The sequence below is a fragment of the Felis catus genome, chromosome C1 (assembly GCF_018350175.1).
Source record: "Felis catus isolate Fca126 chromosome C1, F.catus_Fca126_mat1.0, whole genome shotgun sequence".
NCBI classification, from domain to species: domain Eukaryota; kingdom Metazoa; phylum Chordata; class Mammalia; order Carnivora; family Felidae; genus Felis; species Felis catus.
The window spans coordinates 42,191,949-42,216,934 of record NC_058375.1 but is presented as its reverse complement, the minus strand read 5'-3'; the positions used below and the strand labels follow the sequence as shown (position 1 = coordinate 42,216,934).

General features: G+C 38.7%; 2 protein-coding genes across 21 annotated transcripts in view; one reads left to right on the top strand and one right to left on the bottom strand.

Annotated features, from left to right (window-relative positions):
- TUT4 (terminal uridylyl transferase 4) overlaps positions 1-18,086 on the top strand; it is a 152,743-nt gene extending 134,657 nt beyond the window's left edge. For 11 of the 19 annotated variants that reach the window (XM_045035822.1, XM_045035819.1, XM_045035831.1 and 8 more), the window contains 3 exons: positions 150-308; positions 1,755-1,870; positions 3,085-4,081. In XM_045035822.1, coding sequence (XP_044891757.1) covers positions 150-308; positions 1,755-1,843 — 248 coding nt within the window. In that variant the 3' untranslated portion in view covers positions 1,844-1,870; positions 3,085-4,081. Of the gene's footprint in view, positions 1-149; positions 309-1,665; positions 2,661-3,084; positions 4,082-8,925; positions 10,560-17,603 lie in introns of those variants that run through there. The other 8 variants (XM_045035832.1, XM_045035829.1, XM_045035828.1 and 5 more) reach the window with 5 other exon arrangements.
- Positions 10,317-24,956, bottom strand: PRPF38A (pre-mRNA processing factor 38A). 2 transcript variants are annotated; one of them, XM_006934744.5, is made up of 10 exons: positions 24,679-24,956; positions 22,222-22,381; positions 20,391-20,512; positions 18,803-18,888; positions 15,821-15,931; positions 12,904-13,016; positions 12,271-12,297; positions 12,065-12,174; positions 11,536-11,584; positions 10,317-10,722 (listed from the first exon to the last, which is right to left on the bottom strand). In XM_006934744.5, the coding sequence occupies exons 1-10, from the start codon at positions 24,806-24,808 to the stop codon at positions 10,680-10,682; spliced, it is 951 nt and encodes a 316-aa protein (XP_006934806.1). In that variant the 5' UTR covers positions 24,809-24,956; the 3' UTR covers positions 10,317-10,679. The 2 variants fall into 2 exon arrangements, with proteins under 2 accessions (XP_006934806.1, XP_003990153.1); XM_003990104.6 differs by having other exon boundaries at positions 12,065-12,162.
- Between the last annotated feature and the right edge of the window lie 30 nt (positions 24,957-24,986).

The following is a 24,986-nucleotide window of genomic DNA, read 5'->3' as shown; positions in this document are numbered from 1 at the left end:
TTTGATTCTAAAAAAAAATTGGTATCCTCTGCATTTAGCATTGTTCTTGTCCGGTGGTAGGTACTCAATAAATCTTTGTGGAATGAAGGAATATTTAAATGAACAAACTGATATTTTAAGTATGTCTTTCCTGTCTTGTTGAAATGCAGAGCCAGGCTTTCCAGGACTAAATCCTCCAATTCCTTGGGAACATGCACCACGTCCCCATTTCCCTCTTGTCCCAGCTTCGTGGCCTTATGGTTTGCATCAAAACTTCATGCATCAGGGAAATGCCAGATTTCAGCCCAACAAACCGTTCTATACTCAAGGTACCGTTGTTTACAAATTCATTAAGAGGCTGGGTGGGTTTTGTTCTGGGACAAAGGTGGCTTTGTGAAGGCAAGGAACCAGGAGTGAGATTTTATGCATTCAGTAAACATTTTATTGAGAGCATACTGTGTGTCACACTGTGCTAGGTGCTTGTTCAGGCAAGAATTAAGTAAAACCTGTACACTTAGAAGAGCCAGACATGTAAAATAGACAAGGATAGGAACTTAGAAGGAGTCAGTTAAATGTTATCCTAGCAGAGTTTATAGGAGATATGGACACCAAGGATCAAATCACACAAGATTTTGACATTTGAATTAGACTGTGAAAGAGATACAGGATTTGTTTTTCCTAGAGATTTGTTAGAGATTATAGGGGAAGAGTATTCTTAGCTGAGGGAATATATATGTAAAGTCGAGGAGTTTTGCCTGGCATAGTGAGGAAAAGAGAAGAGAAAATAATAGGACTAGAGGATGAAGTGGATGGGAAAGATGTGTACATGATGAGGCTAGAGAAGGTAGGCTGAGGCCATATTATGAAAAACTTTTTGGACTATGTTTAGTAAGTAGTGTGAATTTAATAGAAGTTTTTGAGTTGAATAGTGACATAGTCAAAATTAGTTGAACTTGAATGACATTAGAATTCATTTATTCTGTTAGTGCTGACATACCAATAATAGGTTTGATCTAAGTAATGAATATTACAAACTAAGGAGAACTTGTAGCATTTTATCTAGCCTACTTGCCTCGAAGGTATTTCAGTTCTAATAGGGAATGTCTGAGTCTGGCCCTCAGCTCTTCGTTAACCTATGAATTAAAAAACTAGAGTCAGTTACTTACGACACTTAAACTAGGAGTTCAAGAAATTAAAGAAAGGCACTCAAGAAATGCTGACTAATTAAATGGTAACTTTAAGGGGAAACCCTGGTACAAGTTTCAGGCTTGATTCATTTAAGCCTTTGTAAACTATCCGTGTATTGCTGGGGCATCCCTATATTATAGAATGGCAGAACATTGACTGTGGTGGACTTAATCTTCTGAGTAAAGAACTAAGGTTGAAAAAAGTTATTATTAATCATATAAGGGCTTGGTGGGCTGGTGGGCTGGTTGGGGGGAGTCTGAAATTCTTCCCTGATGAATTTGTTGCCTTTGGTACTTCCCCTTCATCTCTCTTTTCTTTCACATACCCATGTTTCCCTGCTCTCCTCTTCTTTCTCCTGCGAAATGTTTTTACATGCTTTATCTCCTCTTTACTATATAAATAGAAAAAAAGAGAACTAGCTACAAGTTATTAATTCTAAGGGTTGTCAGATATATAGGCACAAGCCTTTCAGTTTCCTGTCTGTGTTGTGTCCAACAGACAGATGTGCCACCCGTCGGTGTAGAGAGCGTTGTCCCCACCCACCAAGAGGAAACGTGTCGGAGTAATGCGAGTCCATTTTCTTTCAGCTGGTCTACCGATGCACAGCAACCAGCCAATCCTGCTGTCTCAAGGGTATCCGTACCTCAATGTCAGTTACATTCAGCAGAAAAAGTGACATTTAATGGAAAGCAAAACAAATCAGGTCCTGATTTAAAATTTTAACACGTTTAGATAGCTTATTTAAATTCTAAGACTGTTTTTAAAGACTGTATTATTTGTATATAAATATGAACTATAGTTTTTACTAGTATCACCAAATTGAGTGATACAAATTTCATCTATTTTATTACCCTATTTTTAAGGGAATTTTATGTTTTGTTTAATCTTGATGAATTGTATAAAGAGAGAATTTAAAAAATTACATTCTTTATTTTCTATTAGCTGTATTCATACTTTGGTTGCTTCAGACTTTATATATATTGTTCTTAAGAATTAGGAAAAACTTTCATGTGTTTTAAATTTGTCACTTCTATTCTTTACAGAACCTTGTAGTGCCAAAAACTTTTTAAAAGCTAAAAAAAAAAAAAAATAATAATAAAATAAAACTACAACGTGAAGATTCAGAATTTTTTCTTTTACATTCTTGTATATTGAAAATATTCAAAATTGAACAGAAAGTTGCTTTTGTCTGTATTTGAAGTAATTCTATTTTAAGTTAATAAATCTTTTTGACAAGAGTCAAATTTGGTTAATTCATATGGTTGTTTAGATCATGGAGATATGTAACAATTTAGAGATTTGTTTTACTCTCAGTGAATGGAGCATTCTAAATTACAGACTTAGAGAACCAAGAATCTTTTTTAATGTCCTTTATTTTACTGGATCTTCACAACACCCATATGAAGTTGATAGAAACATATACTGTCTTCATGTCTGTTCATCATTGAGAAAACAGAGGTGCAAAACAATAAAGTGAATTCCAAGGTAGCACACTTCTATGTTGGAAAGAGAATGGAAACAGATCTTTTGAAGAAGAGTTTTTAAACACTGAGACTGATACTGGCAATTTGAGTGGAGGGAAGAGATTTCTTACTTACTGAGGTACTAGTATGTGCCAGACTATCCATTCTGAGTTCTGTTACTACCTGGAATGCACACTTGCCAGGATGGTGTTTACCAATCAATAATGGTTGTGGTAACTGATTATAGTTGAAATTAAACTTGTGTTGTTAGTAGTATTTTAGCTCTTTTTGGTACTATCCATTGAGCTGAGGTCATTTTGTCTAAACCTCCCAATTACATATTTGACAGGGATTTTGGACTAAATGATCCTATAGATTTATTTGGAAATCTGCAGAATAAGTAAATACAAATGTATTTTAAGGACAGTGTATTATCTTTGTTCTGCTTCCTCAGATATGCATTACTTAAATAGGAGACTCTGGGCTTTTGCCATATTTTCCAACTTGGAAGATGCTTGAAATCTATTGCAGGAGGTTGAGGGCTTTCCTGCCATATTTACAGCCCTGAAAAGGTATTTATTAAATGTTAAGATCAGGTCTATTTACTGTAAGTTCTTCATATTAAAACTTCAGTATCTCTCAGAATCCTACTAAATGGTGGAGTTTGCTCATTTGTTCTGTTAATGAGATAGCTGGCCCAGTGTATGTTTTTGTTAAAATATAGGCATACCTCGGAGATGTTGCAGATTAGGTCCCACATCACTGCAATAAAGCGAGTATCGCATTAAAGTGAGTCAAATGCCTTTTTTGATTTCCCAGTGCATGTAAGTTACGTTTACACTTATCCTGTAGTTGATTTAAGTGTACAGTAGCATTGTCGAAAATGTACATGCCTTAATTTTATTGCTAAAATATGTTAACCATCAGCTGAAATTCAGTGAGTCATAATCTTTTTGCTGGTGGAGGGTCTTGACTTGAGTGCTGACTGATCAGGTGGTTGTTGCTGAAGGTTGAGTTGGCTGTAACAATTTCTTAAAATAAGACAAAAATGTAGTTTTGCCACATAGATTGATTTTTTCCTTTCACTTGAACACATAGATGCCACTGTAGGGTTCTAAATTAGCCTAATTTCAATATTATGTCTCAGGGAAAAGGGAAGCCCAAGGGGAGAGAGATGAGGAAATGGCTGATTGGTAGAGCAGTCAGAACACACGCATTTATTAAGTTTGCTATCTTATATGGGCATGGTTTGTGACACCCAAAACCATGGCACAGATCACCGTGATAAATACAATAATACAAAACTTTGAAATATTGTGAGAATTACCAAAATGTGATAGAGACGCAAAGTCATCAAATGCTATCAGAAAAAAAGGCACCAATAGACTTGCTCCATGCAGGGTTGCCATAAATCCTCAATTGGTCAAAACAAAACAAAACAAAACAAAACACCTCAGTATCTTTGAGGGGCAGTAAGTGAAGTGCAGTAAAACGAGGTATGCCTATATGACTTGGAACATTGGTGGTTTTTTGTTTTTTTTAATGTTTTTAGTTTTGAGGAAGAGAGAGTGAGAGCAAGTGGGGGAGGAGCAGAGAGAGGGGGAGACAGAGGATCTGAAGTAGGCTCTGCGATGACAGCAGAGTCCAATGTGAGGCTCAAACTCATGAACTGTGAGATTATGACCTGAGCCGAAGTCAGATGATGCTTAATTGACTGAGCCACCTAGACACTCAGCATTCAGGTTTTTTTTAAATAGCGTTCATGTATTTAATCTTTTTTCAAGTCTTGGAGAACAGATGATGAGGTATGTAAAGTGTGCATTTTACTGTTCTTTTGAATTTATTTGAAACTTTCGTTAAAAAAAAAAATCTCTGAGGCACCCAGTCTTAAGAGCATGCAGCTCTTGATCTTGGGGTTGTGAGTTTGAGCACCCTGTTAGGTATTGAAATTACTAAATCTCCAATAAGAGACTGTCCCTAATTCAGCTTTACTTTCTAAAGGAAAGAGGTATATATCACCTGGAAAAACGTATTTTGGGGGTTTTATAAAGCCCAGTAATTTAGGCTTTACTTTTGTGACAGTGTTCTATATAGTAATTTTCAGTATCTCACTTGTCCCTCCTTCAGCAATTACCAGTGCTCAGTAACTGGCAAAACTGTTCCAAGTGGAAAACTGTAATAATACTCTAAGTTTGTAATTTATACCAGCAGCAGCTCAGTTTTATAAGTTTGTAAACTTCTCTTAGAAGTTGTAAACTTAAAAGTTTTTGATTGTGAATTCAAATTCATTGTAGAGCAGTTGGAAGTGCCAAAATTATCAATCTTTATTCAGAGTACACACACACACCACACTTAAGACCATATTGTTTTGAAATGTTTTGTATGTTTAATGACATGGAGAGATTAGTATCTTCCATTGCCATTAAAGATTATTCAAAGTATGAATATTAATTTTGTACCATATAATTTATTTAAGTGCCCTACAGATGGACATTTTTGCTGTTTTTTCCTCATATATTAAAAATTATATAAGATGATGGGATAAAGCTATTTTTGTATATATTCTAGCATGGTGAATATATATAGATATATATTTATATTTGTATATGGGATTATTAGGTAAAAAAGGTAGAAGTTTTAGGATTCCTGCTATATATTGCCAACCTGCCTCCAGGAAGGTGGTTACCATTTTGTGGTCCCCAAAAATACATCAAATGTGTTGGTGAGCTTATAAAATAGCTTTAAAGTCGGAGTAACTAATTTTTTCCCTTGTGAAGGATAATTTAAATGTATTCATTTAAAAAAAGTATTAAATAAAGGAACAAAGTATAGAAATCATCCATCAATCAGAAATACTTTTTAAACCTCAGGTTTACTTTATTTTTTTATTAAAAAAATTTTTTTTTATGTTTATTCATTTTTAAAAGACAGAGACAGAGCACAAGCAGGGGTGGGGCAGAGAGAGGGGGACACAGAATCCAAAGCAGGCTCCAGGCTCTGAGCTGTCAGTACAGAGCTCGACACCAGGCTCGAACTCACGATGAGATCATGACCTGAGCCGAAGCTGGACGCTCAACTGCCTGAGCCACCCAGGCACGCCTCAGGTTTATTTTACTACTATTTTTTTTTTTTTTTAATTTTTTTTTTCAACGTTTATTTATTTTTGGGACAGAGAGAGACAGAGCATGAACGGGGGAGGGGCAGAGAGAGAGGGAGACACAGAATCGGAACCAGGCTCCAGGCTCCGAGCCATCAGCCCAGAGCCTGACGCGGGGCTCGAACTCACGGAACGCGAGATCGTGACCTGGCTGAAGTCGGACGCTTAACCGACTGCGCCACCCAGGCGCCCCTATTTTACTACTATTTTTTAATGTTTATTTTTGAGACAGAGAGTGTCAAAAGCAGGGGAGGGCAGAGCGGGGGGAACAGAGGACCCAAAGCAGAGTTATTTAAGTAATCTTTATACTCAATGTAGGGCTTAAACTCATCCCCAGTCAAGAGCTATATGCTCTTCTGTCTGAACCAGCCAGGCAACCCCCAACTATCTCTCTTAAACATAGACAAACATACATACAAAGAGTTTTTAGAAAGTGGGCTCATGTGCTATGTTCAGTAAATATAGCAAATTAATTTTACTTGGATTTAACAAAAAGTGAAATGAACTGCTCAACTTAAAAATTTTTTTCTATGGTAGTTCTAAAAGGTTTCCTTAAAATTTTTTTTTAATTTTAGAGAATGAGCAGGGGAGAGGGGCAGAGGGAGAGAGAGAATCTTAATTAAGCAGGCTCCATGCTCAGTGTGGAGCCCGACACGGGGCTTGATCTCACAAACACTGGGATCATGACCTGAGCTAAAATCAAAAGTTAGATGTTCAACCCACTGAGCCACCCAGGCGCCCCACTAAAAGACTCCTCTTAAAATTAAGGGCAATTATAGAAAACATTAAAGAGGCTGGAGTTATTTTTTCCTGGTTTTCATGTATGTTTTAATGAAGTGTAGGACTCCTATTATGAAAAACAAATTCCACACATTTTGTTCACATCAAGTCCTAAAACTATTTCCCATTTTTATTTAGTTTTTAAAATGTTTACTACCATTCCTTTCACTGCTGCTTTTTATTCCTAAATCCTGAATTTGATTAATTTCTTGTTGGGTGATTTTATTGTCAGGCATTTTTCTCCTAAGTGATTAGAATGCATATTCCCTTTAACATTTTGTTCTTAATTTTTTTTACTGTTTATTTTTGAGAGAGAGAGGCAGAGCAGGAGCCCGGAAGGGGCAGAGAGAGAGGGAGACACAGAATCCAAAGTAGGCTCCAGGCTCTGTGCTGACAGCACAGAGCAGGACTTGAACTCAAAAACATGAGATCATGACCTGAGCTGAAGTCAGACGCTTAACCAACTGAGCCACCCAGGCGTCCTTTCCCTTTGTGTTAAAAAAAATTTTTTTTTATGTTTTGAGAGAGAGCTAGCACATGGGGGAGGGGCAGAGAGAGAGGTCCAAAGCAGGCTCCAGGCTCCAAGCTGCCATCACAGAGCCAGACACAGGGTCAACCCCACAAACTGGAACTGCGAGATCATGACCCTAGCAAGTCCATTGCTCAACTGATTGAGCCATCCAGGCGCCCCACCCCCTTTTTACATTTTAAAGACAACTTTGGGTGGGTATAAAATTCCTTTCACAACTTTACCCCTAGAGCCTTTTGCTTCACTGCCTTGTGAAGTTTGTTCTAAGATCTGAGACCAGCTTGTTTTTTTCCCCCTCATTATACAGGACTTGATTTCTCTGCTTAGACGTCCTTGTAATTCTTTGTGTCTTACCTTCATCAGGCTATTTCTTAATAGATTGTTCATTATTTCAAGAAAATTTTCTTGTATCTGGATATTTAAATTTGCTCAATTTTCTTCATCAGGAATGTGAATTATGCATATGTAGGATTTCAAGTGTTTTACTACCTTTATATGTCTTTTAAAAATTATTTCCCATTTTTATTTTCTCCAGCCTATTTCTTGTATGCCTTATATTTATTTTATATTGCTTTATAATAAGGCTTTTATTTGTCCAGTTTTTTAAATCATTTAAGCTCTAAGCTTATTTAGTCTCATCTTTGAACATGTATACTTCACATTTTTTTAAAACATCACTTTGTTAATGGTCTTTTTTTTCAATGTTTATTTATTTTTGAGAGTGAGCTAATGAGCATGAGTGGGGGAGGGGCAGAGAGGGAGACACAGATTTAGAAGCAGGCTCCAGGCTTGGAGCTGTCAGCACAGAGCCTGATGCAGGGCTCAAACTCAAACTGTGAGATCATGTCAGATGCTTGACTGAGCCACCCATGCATCCTGTTAATGGTCTTTTTTTGAGTCTGGAGAACTTGTTACTTTAACTTTCTGCAGGGAGTGACCAGCATCTGTGGTCTTTCTTTTCTGAGTAATGCTTATTTAACCTCAGATCAGTCTATATGCGGGAAATAACAGAAAGGGGCTCAGGGAATGAGGCTTTCAGTTGAGTTCTTATATTGGAAGATTTAACCAAATTAATTGTGGGAAGTGAAATCAATTTAGTAGTTTGCATCCAGTGTTAAAAATGTATTAAGGGGTGCCTAGGTGGCTCAGTCAGTTGAGCATCCAACTTCGGCTCAGGTCATGATTTCATGGCTTGTGAGTTCGAGCCCCGTTTTGGGCTCTGTGCTGACAGCTCGGAGCCTGGAGCTGCTTTGGGTTCTGTGTCCCTCTCTTGCTCTGCCCCTTCTCTGCTCCTGCTCTGTCTCTCTCTCTCTCAACCTTAAAAAAAATTTTTAAAAACCCACAAAATACTGTATAGGAAATATCAGGAGCATTTTCCATGTTTTTTTTCCTGAAATGTTTCAGTATAGAATACATGTGTAAAGGGGTAAAATGTAAAATGTTTCTTAATACAGGCTACAGTCAAAAAAGGTTTACAAAGCTACAGTTCCAAGGCCTCATCCAGTAGGCTAGCACACAGATGACAGAAATGGCCCTTCAGCAAAGTTTGTCCTTAGACTTCATCTCGTCTGCAATTCTTTGTCACTAATAAAAGAATAGGAACAATCTGCTTCCTGTTTTAGGCTGGCTGTACTACAATTTGGTTCAGATCTCTCCATACACCTAAATAAGTAATGCTTTAAGTTTATAGTTTGTTTGAGGAAGCGAGGCTTATTTCTGTTATTTAAGATTGTCGAGTTTTTGTGGGTTTTTTTTTTTGCAGGTTTTTCAATTTCTTAATCTTATACTTTAAAATGAGTATTTTAACAATATACTTGGTTGGTCCATAGGTCATTAAGCCAGAAGACATTTCTTTCCATCCGGATCACTTTGGTAAAGAACTAACTTCTAGGACTTCAATAGAGGTGCTTATATTTAATTCTTAAAGGCAGTCTTATATATAGTTGTATGATGAATAACATTAGCTCTTATGGATGACTTTTATCAGCTCAAGTATTACCAGGTGAGGAATCGTTGAAGAATGTAAAATCTCAAATCTCCCAAAATGCTTTAACATTGCTGCAAAAGTCCTTCAGTTCAACAGCAAGCAAAAGAATGTTAATCCTGTGACCAGATCTGGCTTCCCAAGAAACTAGATCGTATGAGGCAATTGGTCTTCAGAATTCTTGGTAGGTCCAGAGCTGTGGGAAGTCCAATCACTTCCCCCCACCCCTCTTTTTTTCCACTGTTTCCTTTTTAAAGGAAAAAAGTTAAGTACTAGTAGAATGAACTCTTCTAGCAAAGATCTCAACACCTTCTTGATTATCAATGCCCACGGACACTTTGCAGTTCTTATTTTGCTTCTAAGTCCTCAAACCCTTAGCTTCTTTGATATACTGTCTCCTAATTCTTCTACCTTTCTGAAAGTTCATTTCCATTTTCAGGTGGTTGACTGCATTGCTTTCTCTCACCAGTGTTGAGTGTTGCCTACGCTTCTGTTGTTGGCTTTTCTTACATAAACATACACTTCCTGGGCAGCCCCCATTTAATTCTACATCTTCCACAATTACCTAAATGTTGTCAATTCAGGGTTAGATCACTATGCTCAACTCCAATTCCTACTTCTAACAACCTGGGCTTTATCTAGATATACCGTAGCAGTCTCTATACTTTAAGTAAAATTGAATGCATCATTTTTACTACCAAAAGAACTTTCACCACCTGCCCCCTCTAAAGCTTGGCCTCTTCCTGCTGTACTTTCTAACTTTGTGAATAAATGGCACTATTTGCCAGCAAATGAAGTCAAAACCGTGAATGGTATTAGATACTTAACTCTCCTTTTCAATCTTATAGGCCCACTGCTACCGACTAAACTTAGAAAATAATGACAGTCTTTTCAAGGTAAAGGCTGAGCACCATAACCTAGAATTCAAGGCTTATGGGGAAGAAAAAACATTATATAAGAATGTTGTGTAAAAGGTGTTAAGTTCCATTGTTGAACTGTTCAATGCAACTGGATTAAATGATCCAGAAGAAGTCTTAACATTTGAATACATTCTGTTCTTACAAAGCTGCTGCTAACTCATCAGTTTTCATGTTTATTACATAGTGCTGATGAAAAAAAGTCTGGGAGAGAATAGGTTTTACTGACTTGACTTTTGAGTGTAACAGCAGCAGCACAAATCTCAGGATTCTCAGAACAGTTCTAATCACGGAGCAAACCAAAACTAAACTACAGAAATACGGAAAGTGGATGTGTAAAATTTAATAATAAAAGGGTCACCATGCAGCCACATCCTCTCCTTGTCATTCATCCTCTCCACCCCTCAAATCCCTTACAAAGTTGAGTACAGTCAAGGTTGGTTGTACAGAGGGGTCGAAAGCAGCCCTTGGGAAGTGCTATCCCTCAAATGTGGATTATGATTCAAAGAGCGATACAAAACTCAGCACCTCTTTCATTTAAAAAAAAAAAAAGTGGAGAAACTGGTTAAAAAGAGCTAAAATATTCTCATAGCTGCCTAAGGTATAGGTCTTGATACTTCCACATAGACAGGTGACTTCAGATCCACATGAGGCCATTTGGACTAAAACCAAACTGAGTCCATTACTCATTCCCTCTCCGGCTCTTCTTGTGGCTTTTCTTAGATCTGAAATGGTAACACATACAAATCATAATACAGGTGTTAAAGGAGCTAGGCAAGAACTTCTGAGGAAGACAGGGGCATGCAGATACTGATGGGGATGGAGATACCTAATATTTATTTAGTATTATCTTTTTAATGTTTATTTATTTTTGAGAGAGACAGAGAAAGAATGGGAGTAGATTAGGGGTAGAGAGAGAGGGAGGCACAGAATCAGAAGCAGTCTCCAGGCTCCGAGCTGTTAGCACAGAGTCCGATGCGGGGCTCAAACCCATGAGCTGTGAGATCATGACCTGAGCCGAAGTCAGATGCTCAACTGACTGAGCCACCCAGGCACCCCAATACCTAATATTTATTAAATGTGCTTGGTGTACTGTCTCAGAGCAACACTGAGTGACGCATTACTATCCAAAGTTTGCCATTGAGAAAATGGGCTCTGAGAGGTTAAGAGTGCACCTGACAGTGTATAATAGCATATAGAGGTTTCTAATGAAAATTTATGAAATGAAAGTGACTTTGTCCAATGTCACTCAACTGTTAAGTGTTAAAAGTTGGGATTTAATCACAGGTCTCCTGAGACCAAAGCTCATGTCCTTACCACTATCCAAAGCTGTAATCCTATGAGGAAAAAACAAATGAACACGAAGCATATATAGTTCTAAAAATTCTCGGGGCAAAGGCCAATTTTGTCCTGTAATAAAGGAAAATTCCTAAATATTCCCATCAAAACAAAATTTCAGGTCTAACTTAGTTATGATTGGGGCTTTAATTTCTGAATAAAGAAAAAATTCTTAAGTCAAAATAGAGATCAGTCCATACCTTTCAGGAGACTTTGAGTGGCTCCTATGTCTGTGACTACGGTGATGACCTAGGGAAAAAAGGGCCACTGGATGAGTGGTATTCTACCTACCTACTCCTTCACTGTCATTTTCACTTCCCCCAATCCCTTTAATTGGCTTAATATTTTTTTTGGCTTATGCTAGAGACAGCTCTTGTTGGTAGCACTTCTCTGAAATGTGTGTGTTGTGGGGGCGGTGGTCAGAAGAACTGAACCCACTTTATATACATTCAAGGCTTTATGGCTGATTGCACAAAAATCACATTTATTTACCACTACTCTGTTGGGTGGTGTTCCTATAATTTCAGATGAAAAAACTGAAGCTCATCATCTTTTTAGCAAATCTTATAAAGGAGAGTCAAGATGTGAACTCTTAACTTTCATATTCTAAGTTCATTTCCTTTTCTTTTCAAGCAATAATACAGTCAGGCACTTCTGTACTGCAGGAGGCTGACTAGGCTAATTACAGTTCTTTAAGACAACCAATAGCAAAAGGCCCAAAGGCTATACCTGGAGACTTGGAGCGGGATCTGTGCCTTCTATCTCGAGACCTGCTGCGGTGACGTCTTGGACTTTTGCTCCGATGCCTTTCTCGGCGAGGGGAGGGGCTGTGGAGATGACTGGTCAGATTCCTTTATCTGACAATATATTCACCACAACAGCACCCCCCCTTCCCCAAAACCCTATCTTTCATTACAAATCAACTGAAGGCTTACCTCCTCCTTTTAGGAGACCTACTCCGCCTATACAGAGAGAAAAGAGGAAAACCTTAGTAGGTGCACTGCAGTTGTAGATTCCAAAAACTGTCCAAATTCTTCACTCGTATCCATGCCCTTTGTTCTGTAACTTTTTATTAACACCCTCCCACTCTAAGTCTGGGATTGGCCATGTCATCTGCTTTGCCAGTGGGGTATTCGCAGATGGGATACTAACAGATACTGGAAGGAAACTTGTGTGACTGAGGCTGTCTGCTCTTGAATTCTACCACTTCCATGAGAACATGCCTAACTTAGCCTAGAATGAGACACATGGAGAAGAGATGAGTTGCCTCAGTCATCTTAGTTAAAAGCCATCTTATACTAGCCAACAGACAGCTGACCACAAAATGGGTGAGTGAACTTACACTGCCTATTCTATTCTAGCCCAGCTTCAAATCACTGACTATAACCTTGTGAACTACATAAATGGTTACTGTCTGCCACAGAGGTTTTGCAGGTGGTGGTTCTATAGCAATTAATACACTAGGCAAACATTCTTCACAATCTGAATTTTTTCCTTCTTTGAAGTCCAAACTTCTTTGCTACCATGCTAAAAGTCTCTCTGGAAGAGGCCAATGACTAGGGCCTTACCTTCTGGGAGACCGGCTTCTACTCCTCCTGTAGCGCAGTGTGGGAGAACGACGGGGCTTGTCCAAGTCTCGGTAGCTTCTCCGGCGATGATCAGGTGATGGCACTCTCTCCAACTGGAAAAGAGATAACTTACACAGAACCATTTAGGAACAGTATATACACCCCCTCCTCATCCTGGCCCAAATTCCACCTCCAAGTGACTTTAAAATAACAAATACACAGAGAACCCTAAGGACAAAAAGAACTACCAAATAAACTGAATGGTTTCCAATAATCCCACTATTATTCTAGTGTTGGTACCTTTATTCTGGGACAATGTGAGACTAGTGAGAAGTAATTCTGTTTATCTCCTTAAGAAGCTGGATTTCCAATGAGAAAGAAGAGATACAGATGTAAAATCAAGAAGATTAAAGTATAAACTCATGCTGTACTTTAATCTTAAAAATTTCCTCCAGGTCTGCCAACTGTAAAGACCTAGAAATATTGACCAAACCCATAGCAATGAGCATTTATAGTGCCCAGACTGTGGTATCTAAATACCATTATCCCTTTAAATGAAACCAAGGGCTCCCTGGAAAAATGGCTAATTTCAGGTTTGGGGCAGAAGCTTTGAAGACATGACTAGAATGTATCAGAAGCAAGAAGGCTGAGACTACCATGATTATATCAGTCTCTTGAGTCAAGTTGGGGGTCCCCCACTGGCCAAAGAGGGGACAATTTCAGCATCAGCAAGGACCATGATGGTTCCAAACATCCAATTTGCTTAAATCCATGAGTTCACAATGTTACCGGGCACAAAAGCACATTGATCACATTGGGAGGATACTACGGAGTCAACTAATTATTTTAGAAACTGAGAGAGAAATAATCAAGTATTGATCTTTTTTTCTATATCAACTGTAGCTAGGAAAAATTAAGTGTTGATGTGGGAGATTTCTCTTTACAGCAATGTTTTAGGTAACAAATGATGAAAAGACAAATTAGAACATCACCATCTTACAACCGCTAATGGGTCTAGGCAGAGATCATCTAGGCACCATAGCTCCTAATTTGACAAAAAAAAGACAGCCAGACTTTGCTCACCCTTGGGGAAGTACACACCAGTACCTATAAAGGAGTGTTGCTCTACTCTACCTCAAATCCAACTGAACCTTCAGATCTAAGAATTTGTTTATAGGAAATATAAGGGACAAATTTAAGTGACCCCACAGGGACACAATCAGAAAAACACAGATTGTAAAAATCTGTATAGAATAACATGACTTGTTTTATGGCTCTTTTTTGAATACTAATTCAAACTTAAAAAATATAGGGCAATTGGGGATATGTGAATCCTGAATATTTGTCTTTTTCCTTGTTTCAAGGTTAATTTAAATTCTAGTTAACATATAGTTTTAATTTCAACACTGAATATCTGATATTAAAGAATTACTGTTAATTTGGAGGTGCTAATGGTAACACAGTTAGGCCTTGTCTGAAATACGGATGACATACAGGATAGCTGTGATATAGGTCAAGAAAATTGGTGTGGGGGCAATTTGGTATAGATATACAGAAGAAATAAAATGGCTGAGTTGATATTATAGAGGCTAGGTAATGGATAAATGGAGGCACATTCTCCACTTTAGCACATGATTGAAATTTTCCATCAAAAAAGTGGAAAAACAGGAGTGCCTGGGTTGCTCTTTTGGTTAAGTATCTGACTCTTGATTTTGGCTCAAGTCATTATCTCAGCATTCAGGAGATTGAGCTCTGCACTGGGCACTGCATTAAATGCAGAACTTGCTTGGGATTTTCTCTCTCCCTCTCTCTGCTTCTACCCCGCTTGTGCTTTCTCTCACTCAAAATAAATAAACTTTAAAAGAAAAAGAAAAGAAAAACAGAATGCCTACTTTTGGTTTACTCACCGCATAAGAGCACCTCAGCCTTGCATGGCTTTCAATTCATGAATGTTTCTGTTGGCACTCACCTTAAAGGGAGCCTACTGGCTCAGAACTACACTTCCATTTGCAGTCAGAATCCATAATCCAGCATTTCTTGTCCCCCCCCCCCCAGCCCAGCCTTTTTTTTATACATATTTTAATCACAAATGTTTCAGATCCTTCTGTTCTAATTCAACCATAAATACTTCTACATTATCATATACAGTACTTTTCATAACAGTTTTAATGGCTAATAGTTGTAATAGTTTACCTGAGTGTTCCCTGACAGCTGGGTTCCTTTCAATTTTTCAGCATTATAACTAGTAAAGAACATGATCATGCAGTAGGTATTTTTCTTTAAAAAAATTTTTTTAATGTTTATTAGAGCAAGAGAGAGCATGTGCGCAAGGTGGGGAGGGGCAGAGAGAGAGGGAGACACAGAATCCAAAGCAGGCTCTAGGCTCTAAGCTGTTAGCACAGAGCCCAACGTGGGACTTGAACTCACTGACCGTGAGATCATGACCTGAGCCAAAGTTGGACATTTAACTGACAGAGCCACCCAGGCACCTCAGCTATTTTCTTTTTCTAAACTAGGCTTACTCCTTAGGGTAGGTTCAACTATGAACAGTATTATTATTCTTGTCCTAAGTATTTATTTAAATAGCTACCAACTATGAGGCAATTATAATGTCCCAGTACTGTGCTAAGGGCGTTGTATATATCCTTTTATTAATATCCATAACAATCCTAAGAGAAAGGTATCATTAGCCTTGCTTTACAAAAGAAAAGACTGAAATTAATTTGGACAAGATTATGGAGAGCTGAGATACGAATCAAAGTCTATTTAATTCAATGCTCATACTCTTAAATATCGTATTTTTTGGTTAAAGAAAGTTAAAAAGTAAAGTCTGAAAACAAAACAAGAAAGGACCATTCCCCCATCCCTTCCCCATAATTATCCCTCCTTCAACTGTTAAGCTCCCAGAGAGCCTGACCTTCTCATCTTCCTCTTCTTCCTCTTCACTGGACTCCACATCATCCATGTCCTCTTCTAGAGCGCTAACCCGAGGCTCCAGTTGCTCAGCTTCCTCTAGCACATAGCGTTTCTATGGAAAGCAAAATGAGAGTTAGAGGGCCTTGTTCTCTCATCTATGTCTTGAAGCCCCAACACTGGGCTTCTGGGATTGACAGGAAGACTAGGGAGCAACAGCTGAGGCAATTTCATTTCAAAGACATCCTAGACAGTTCAAGATTTTCCTAAGGAATCTAACATACTTGGAACCAATACTCACATATCCCCCTGGAAACACATAAATACAAAGTTGAAGGTAACAACTTCATTTTCTGTTGGCTTATTCTCTGTGGTCTTTTACTCTTCCAGTCACTGAAATATCAAGCCGTATAGGTATAGCCTTGAATAAAAAATGGAGCCTCATATACAAGGACCAGTATGTTCACAGCTGTGACTCTGGTGGCTGGTAGTTGCAACGGGCTCAGAGCAGAATCTCCCCTAAGAGACCCACTGAGGCTCAGCCCAGTTTGGCGACTAAAGAGTGCCTTGGGTCCTGCTCTGGAATACCACCAACTCTCTACCTGACTCAGGATTTAGAGAACTGTCTATACAGTTCAGTGTGAGTCATTCAGTGTGAACACTGGAACTCCTGATTCCATTTTCTTCTGAGATGTGACTTAGCAGGCTTATCTATGATTAAGGAACTGAAAGGCAAAGATGAGTTAAATGCCAAATGGACTTGCTGGGTCATAAGATCCCTTTACCATTTTCTCCTGTCTAGGACATAAAGAATGTTGGACAGCCCTAGAATAAATAGTAATATTTAGCTTACATCTCACTCATCCCTAACAAAATTCTATGAAGTTTGGGAGAAATGAGACAAAGATGCCTCTCAGTGAAGTCAATACCTCATTAAAGAGCTCCTTGGAAGAAGGCCCTCCAGTCACAGGATTACCAGTTTGTGATCTAAGACTGCATCAGACAGGGCATCCCAAATCCCTAATGCTCACAAGACTCAGAAGCTACTAAAATCACTATATTAATTCATTGTATTTGTGTTTGATGAAATTTGAATTCATCCCAGAGCAGCTTGTTGCCAATGTCCAGGCACATCAGAAGCTAAATTAATGAGGTACTTAGCAAGGACAGAATCAGAACAAAAGAAAGTGTTAAGGATCACTTCATCCAGAACAGATAGAGGCCCACACCAGACCACACTTCTTGGTGATATACATCAGTCAGATTTCAATTTTCTCTCTCGGTGCATGTTTTGTGGTCTTCTAGACTCTATGCAGACCATCTTCTTTACATCAATAGTCTTGCTTAAAGCTGAATGGACTTTCAATCCTTTGGCTACAAACTGATTGCACTTGAAAGTAATCCATTTCTTGTAGTATTTTTAAAAATGATAGCAGCTAATAACGATTGCTAACATAACCATAATGAAGTGTGAGAACTGGGCCCTGAAAGCATGCTTTCAGTTTTGAAATCTTACTCTTTTTTTTAGAGTTTGTTTATTTTGAGAGAGGGAGAGGGAGAGAGAGAACCCTAAGCAGGCTCTGTGCTGTCAGTGCAGAGCCCGACGCAGGGCTCAGTCTCATGAATGGTGAGATTATAACCTGAGCTGAAATCAAGAGTCAGGTGCTTAACCAACTACTGAGCCACCCAGGCACCCCAAAATCTTACTCTCTTTACTACAGTCTACAATAGCCAATACATAACAGGAAATACATATCACATTCATTTTCAGGATTTTTATTTTATAGGTTCCTTTAACTGGGTCACTATGGAGGAAGAATTGGTTCACTGCATTTAAATGTGAGCACTTACCTACCAACTGCTTTTTATCCAGCTGATTTGCTGCCTCATCTGACCCGTTTATCAGATACCTGCATTTCACTCTATTCCCTACTTTGAATTAATTATTATGAAATAAATATTACTTTGCTGAGTGAAAGAAGACAAAAAAAGAAGAGTATATACTGTATCAATTCCAAAACACAAACTAATCTTTGTGACAGCCTATCAATGGTTGCTTAAGGGTGAGGGAGGAGGGAAGGAAGGGATTACCCAAAAGGAAAAAAGGAAACTTTTGGGATAATGGATATGTTCACTATTTTTGATTGTGAGGACAGTTTCAAGGGTGTATACATATGGCAAAACTTACCAAATTGTACACTTATCAAATTGTATGTAGTTTAATGTATGTCAGTTACACTTTAATAATAAAGCCATTTAAAAGAGCAAAAGTCTTTGTTCAAATGAAATCTCACTCTCAAGCCCAATATGTAACTTGGAGAAAAAAGGAGTTGCTGTGATTGAATATGTGGGGCTTTTTCCTCTTATTGCTCTCAGTAGCCTTAAAACAGTTCCACAGAACATTTTAAAGACCACTGAAATAGTCTAATTTCCCTATTTTATAGATGGGGAAATAAAACCAGGTCCCACAGCTAGTCAGCTATAACAACAACCCAGAAATTTAATCTCCTAATTCCCTGCTCATTTCTCCATTACAGACCATTCCCTTTCTCTTTAGGCAACCTACTTTATCTGTTTTCCCTATGTACTTTATGACAGTAGGTTTAAAATCATAGTCTGCAAAACCCATTCCTGAAAGGTGCTACATGGATAATCATTAGGAAAGGGAGCAGGGTTATAAAGATATTTAAGGGGTTCAGATCTCAGTCTACCACTCCTGACTCTCCTGTTTTATATCCTGCAATTTCCTTATAATATTTTAAAGAAGAAAGTCTTGCTGTGTTAACTCACTTTTAAAGCCCTACTCTTCAAATACTTTATCTGTTTTCCTTTCACTCCCAATCCCCTTTTTCATAGTAGTAAGACTGCTTAATAAGAGGACCCCTAGGATCCTAGAGCTCCGGTGTTTTATTATGTATGTGTACTTGTCTGTCTGCCTGTCTTGGGGAGAGAAGGGCGACTCTGATAAGAGACCTTTATCTTTTACCTGTAGCCGGGGTAGAATGATATCACAGACTCTCTCACTGTGCAGCAGTTCATCAATAAACTCATCCACATGCATCAGTTCAAACTCTGAAAGAAAAGTCATAAGCTTAAGCAACTTGGAAATAAATTTATATAGCCAACAAGTAAAAGAAGTTTAAGACTCTATATGTAAAATATAGAGTACTTGGTATAGAAAGTGTAAACCCTCTGCAGCCTCCCCTTCCTGCATATTCATTAGTAAAGCTATTCAGTGTGGCAGTTACAGAGAAGGGATTACTGACAAACCTGGCTCAAACTATAGCCATTCACAGCCTTGTCATCACTTATCTTCATTCATTCAGTTCACCTTTACTGAGGCCATCTATGAAACAGGCCTCTTCTTAGAGCAGGCGATAAAGGGATGAATAAAGCTGTCCGAATTAGCAGGAGACCCAACACAAAAGCAAGTGCAAACAGTCCTGAATTGTATAGGGGTGATGTTCTTGAACAGATCATATAACTCAAGTACAAATTCTTATGTGAACGCACTATGTTTTTAAATATAGAACATGTATCTTATATGGTAAACAATAGCCTTTTCAGGATTCTTATCGTAAACATTACCTTAGTTCAGTGGTTCTCAACCAGGGGTCACTTTGCTACCCACAACTAATGGGGATGCTACTGGCATCTTAGTGGGTAGAGTCCAGGGATAATGGCTAAACATCCTACAATGGGCTGGACAGCTCCCCCCAACAAAGAATCATCTGGATCAAACGGTCATTGACAGGTTGAGAAACCCCATTTTAGTTTAACATAGTATAACCATAAATAAGTAATTCCATGATGGCCATGACCATGTCCACCTTGTTCACCATGTTATTTCCAGTATTAGCACAGAATCTGGCATGATATTGGTAGTTACTATGTATTTATTCAATAAACAAATTAACAAGTTAATAAAATTTAAAGTAAAACACCAAAATCTTAACTTTCTACTGCTTAATGTTACATCTAGAAGGGAAAGGCAAATGTTCCTAATCTTTGGTTATGACACTAAGTGAGAAGAAAAATATTTTGACTGTATTACCCTGAATCCCACTCTACCACAAAAAATACCTTTTTGTAAAATGTATGGAGCTGCCCCCATTGGACATACTATTTTTCAGGGGATTCCTACAGAAGTATAAGTATACTTAATCTATACTGCAGTGTGAAATAAAGTGCTAGAAGAGACACCACTAAAAATAACTGTAATGATATATAACATAGGGAAAACTAACTTTGGGAGGTTTGGGGAAGGCTTTTACAGAGGTCATTCTAAAGGTAGATCTTATGGGATGGAGCACATGTGGAGGGAACACATGATGGAAGGCTGAGATTGACACAAGATGCAATTGAAAAGGTAGGCAACCAGGGACAGACTGGGTAAGGCTAACAGGAAGTCTGATGGAGTACTCCGTGCAGGTGGTGGAGAAGCTGAATGAAGATGGTAAAGTAATGGATGAAGAGGAACATTCACAACGTATGTTACAATGTGAAGGGAGAGATACTGGTGAAATAAAAACTGGTTCAGGGAGGAAGGTCCAGACATTTGGCAACATACTCACCCCCATTTCGGTTCTGGCTCTTGATTTTTCGATAGTCGTTGTACAGAGGCTCTAAGTACTTGTAGCAATCAATTGCAGTGCCTGTCAGCCTCATGTAAAGTGCTCCCAACATGCGGACATACCTGACAGACAGAGGACAGTGAAGCTACAGGCCATTCAAAAAAATTCTTGAGTTTCACACCTGCCTCTTTTCATATCAGTAGTGGATGAACAAGTTCTTTCTCTTCTTTGGCATATGAGAAAACTACAATTTTAGAGGCAACATAGGGCAGCAGAAAGATAGTTAAAATATGGAGACCTGGCATCAAGTTCCCATTCTACCATTTACTTGCTGTGGGAACTTGGGACATGTTGATCAACTTTCAGAGTCTATGTAACATGAAGATAGAACTTATTTACCTCACAGGATTGCTGTAAGAATCAAATCAGATACTGAATTTAACAACAGGACATCCATATTTACTAACAATACAAGAAATAATATACATAGATGTGAATATATAAATTGTTGCTAGGCAGCACAGAAGGCTGGTTCTGGAAAAAAGTCAAAGTCATCTAGGTTACCATTCTGAGTCCATAACTTACTGATTTTGTTATATTAAGCAAGTTACTTACTTTCTCAATCCTTGTAAAATGGAGATGATAATGCCTAATTTAATGGCTTGGTGTATTTAGTGAGAAATGTGCATGCAGTGCTAAGCATAGCATATAGTGCCTAATAAAAGTTAGCTATTTTCTAGCTGTTAATGTTTTGTTAAAATTCCTTTTTCTTTTCTCCTGTATCCAACTACCCACTCAAATCTCCACTTGGAGTAACTAGTAGGCATTTCAAACTCAGCAGTTTCTTTATATGACAAACAGAATAAAGTACAAAAGAATGTGTACACTGAAGCCAGCTTTGCCACTTACTAGCTGTTTGACCTTGAGGAAATTACTTAATTTCTCTGTGCTAGGTTTCCTCCCCTGTATGACAGGGGTAATAACTTTATAGGGTTGTTGTGAAGGTTAAATACCTATATGTAACTCCCTTAGAATAGAGGGTGGCACCTAATAAGCTATCATGTCTGTCTCCTATACTTGTCTGTGAGCTCCTTGAGAATGAATAATAAAATAGTATGAGCAGCTTACATTTTGGGGGTGTTTACCATGCGACAGGCACTGCACTGTCTTTTTTAAATAAAATTTTAAATTTTATTTCAGAGAGAGAAGAATGCACAAGTGGGGAGAAGGGCAGAGGGAGGGAGAGAATCTTAAGCAGGCTCCACACTTAGCACAGACCCTGACACAGGGCTCGATGCCATAACCATGAGTCAGGGCTCAGGCACCACCTAGGCCCCCAGCACTATCTTTTTTAACTCTCATATCAATCCTGAATTGGTATCCTCATCTCCATTTTACAGATAAATAAAGCTCAGAAAATGTAGTAACTTCTCCAAGGTCACAATAAGTAACAGAGTCTGGACATGAACCTATATCTACATGAAAGTTTTCCTATTTGTCTACCACACAATGTAGTTTTCTTCATCTTTGAGCATCCAGTGTTACCAACATATTAGGCACTCACTTCTGCTTAATCTATGTTCAGTGAATTTGTGAAATGCTTTTTGGGTGGCAGCGGCAAGGGGGTGGGGGGAGTTACCAAGACTAAGAATGTAAAGAAGATCAAAACCATCAGAACAAACAAAATACAAACTCAAGAACTCAGGAGCAAAGTCTGTAGGGTGGAACTCTATAGAAATAAGATACATTGCTTTCACTCTTCTTAACCAAAGCCAAATTCTGGATCACTGAAATTGAAGCTTTTATATTAGCTAATCAACATTTCACTCACTTGAAATCTTCATTTTTGATAAACTCTACAATGATATCCTTCTCGGGTTGAATTTGAAGCATCTTCAAGGTCAAACACAGAAAGGGAGTTGGCTTTATGTTGCCACCATAGACACCACCCACAAACCTCAACTCCATGGCTTTATCGACTACAAGTTCAGCTAAAAACAAAAACAAAAACAAAATAAAGTGGCATCTCAGACACATTAGGCCCAGCTTTTCCCAGTGTGAAGTGGAGAGAAGTTAGTTCAAGCTTTGGTACTCCTGCATACTAATCAATAATTTCGTATTAGGAGAATAAGCATGTCTGAGTAGGAATAATAGCAGCAGCCAATATACACTGAAGTGTCACTATATGCGAGATACTCTGCTAAGCATTTCATATAATCTCAATCTTCACAAGCTCAAGTTCCTGCACTGAGGCTGTTTTCAGCTAAGAAAAATAAGGGCTAAGAAAGGTTAAGTGACTTGCTCAAGGTGCACAGCCAGAGGGTAGCAGGGCCTGGATTTACATGCAAGCAGTCTAATTTCAGAGTCCATGCTTGTCACCATTGTTTGCCAAAAAACTGCCAGATCAAGAGTTAAATAACAACAACAGACCACTCTATAACTACATAACCCTGAGTAATTGTCCTCTACAGAATGGGGATAATAATCTTTCACAAGTGTTTTCAAAAGCAAACACAAGCTGTGTGAACTAGGACAAGTCATTTTACTTTTTAACCTGTCAGTTCAAATCTGAATGATAAAGGTACAAAGTTTAAGGGCTATAGTGACAATCAAGTGAGACAAAACAAATGTTAACACCTGACACACAGCAAATAATGTGTGAGAGACACCATTAGTGTCTTATAAATCAGATTTCAAGTTCCTTTACGATAAATTCTGTATTAATTCATTCAACACTACAGTTGACAACTTATAGCCAGGTGCTAAATACTAGAGAAACAGGTAAAGGGATAAAGAAGGACAAAATTACTACTCTTACAGAGTTTACAGTCTGGCAAGGCAGAAAGCATTGAAAAAATAATTGAAATTGTGATGAACAGTTGAAAGAAGATGCAGGATGCATAAAATTATATGACGGGAACATAATCTTAGTGTTGGGGGAGAAAAGATCATGAGTTCACTTTTGGATATACCGAGTTGGCATGTTTTGGAATCAAGAGATTTAGATCTCAGAGGGAGAGATAAATTTGAAGGCATCTACATATAACATGTAACTACAGTGTGGAAATCATCCAAGGAGAGAATTATGTAATGAGAAAAGGCCCCAAAATTGACATGACTCCAAAATTTAATGGCGACTGAGAGAAACAATATGACTTGTCCATGGACACACAGTTAGCAGTGGTGGCAACAACAGTAATGGCATAGGTGGAGTTAACAGTAACGGCATAGGTAACAACTAGCACACTGCTGAATACTTCTTAAAATATTTACCTGTAACTTTGTTTTTTGTTTTTTTTTTTTTAAGTTTACTTATTTCGAGAGAGAGAAAGCACAGGTGCGGCGGCAGCAGTAGGTGAGGGAGGGACAGATTGATTGGGAGAGAAAATCCCAAGCAGGCTCCCCGCTGACAGAGGAAGAACCCAAGGCAGGGGATCCATCCCACCAACCCTGGGATCATGACTGAGCGGAAACCAAGGGTGGGAAGCTTAACCACTAAGCCACCCAGGCGCCCCTATACCAAATACTTCTTGTACTTTTTTTAAAGTTTATTTATTTTGAGAGAGAAAGCGCGAGTGGAGGAGGGGCATAGACAGAGGGGCAGAGAGAGAATCCCAAGCAGGCTCTGTACTGTCAGCGCAGAGCCCGATGTGGGGGCTCGAACCCAGGAACCATGAGATCATGACCTGAGCCAAGTGGAAGGCTGAACCGACTGAGCCACCCAGAGAGCCCCATACTTTTTGTACATTATTGTATTTCGCCCTTAGAACAAACCTTTGAGGTGGGCATTAAACTCATTTTACAGTAAGAAGCAGCCATGGTTCACTGGGTAACAGAGCTACTAAAATGAGGAGCCAAAATTCAAAGACTGAAAGACTACCAGTTCTTCTCTGAAGAACTGATATTTCTATTAGGATCCGAACGTGGGAATACTGCAAATGGTCCAGATTTAGGGACAGTAAGACCATGAGTTGGGTATCAGGTATGTTAACGTTCCTTTAAGAACTTTAGGGTCCCCGAGCTTACCAATGTTTGGGAACTCAGCAGATAATTATGAAATATGGAAAGACCCACAGAACCCAACTCAGACATGCCTCCGACTAAGGCGCTAGCATATTCACAAGTATCCCCAGAGATCAACACAAAACTGGATACACAGTAGGCGCTCAGATTTTTCTGAACGACTGACAGATTCCCCTCTGTTTCACCCCCTTGGGCCAGTCTTGGAGGCGCCCAGTCAGAACTGGGCCACACGGCGGCGGAAAAGAGTCCGCGCGCTCCCGCTCACCCGTCAGTCCAAAGCACTCCTCTTTCCAGTACTTAGACTCGTAGATTCGCGTCCGAATGATCTTCTCCACCAAATACTGAGGATTGGTGCCGTGGATGCTATGCGCATCCTTCACCGTACGGTTCGCCATTTTCGAACTCCTTCGGTTCTACTTCCGTCGGTTCCTTTAATGCGTCACATCCAGTTTAAAAAAAAAAAAAATCCACAAAGGGACGGAGAAGGGTTCAGAAAGTCTTTAAATAGCTGAAGCCACCATCTTGATACCGGAAATGCTGCAAGAAAAGGAACTTCTCTCCGCTTAACAGCGT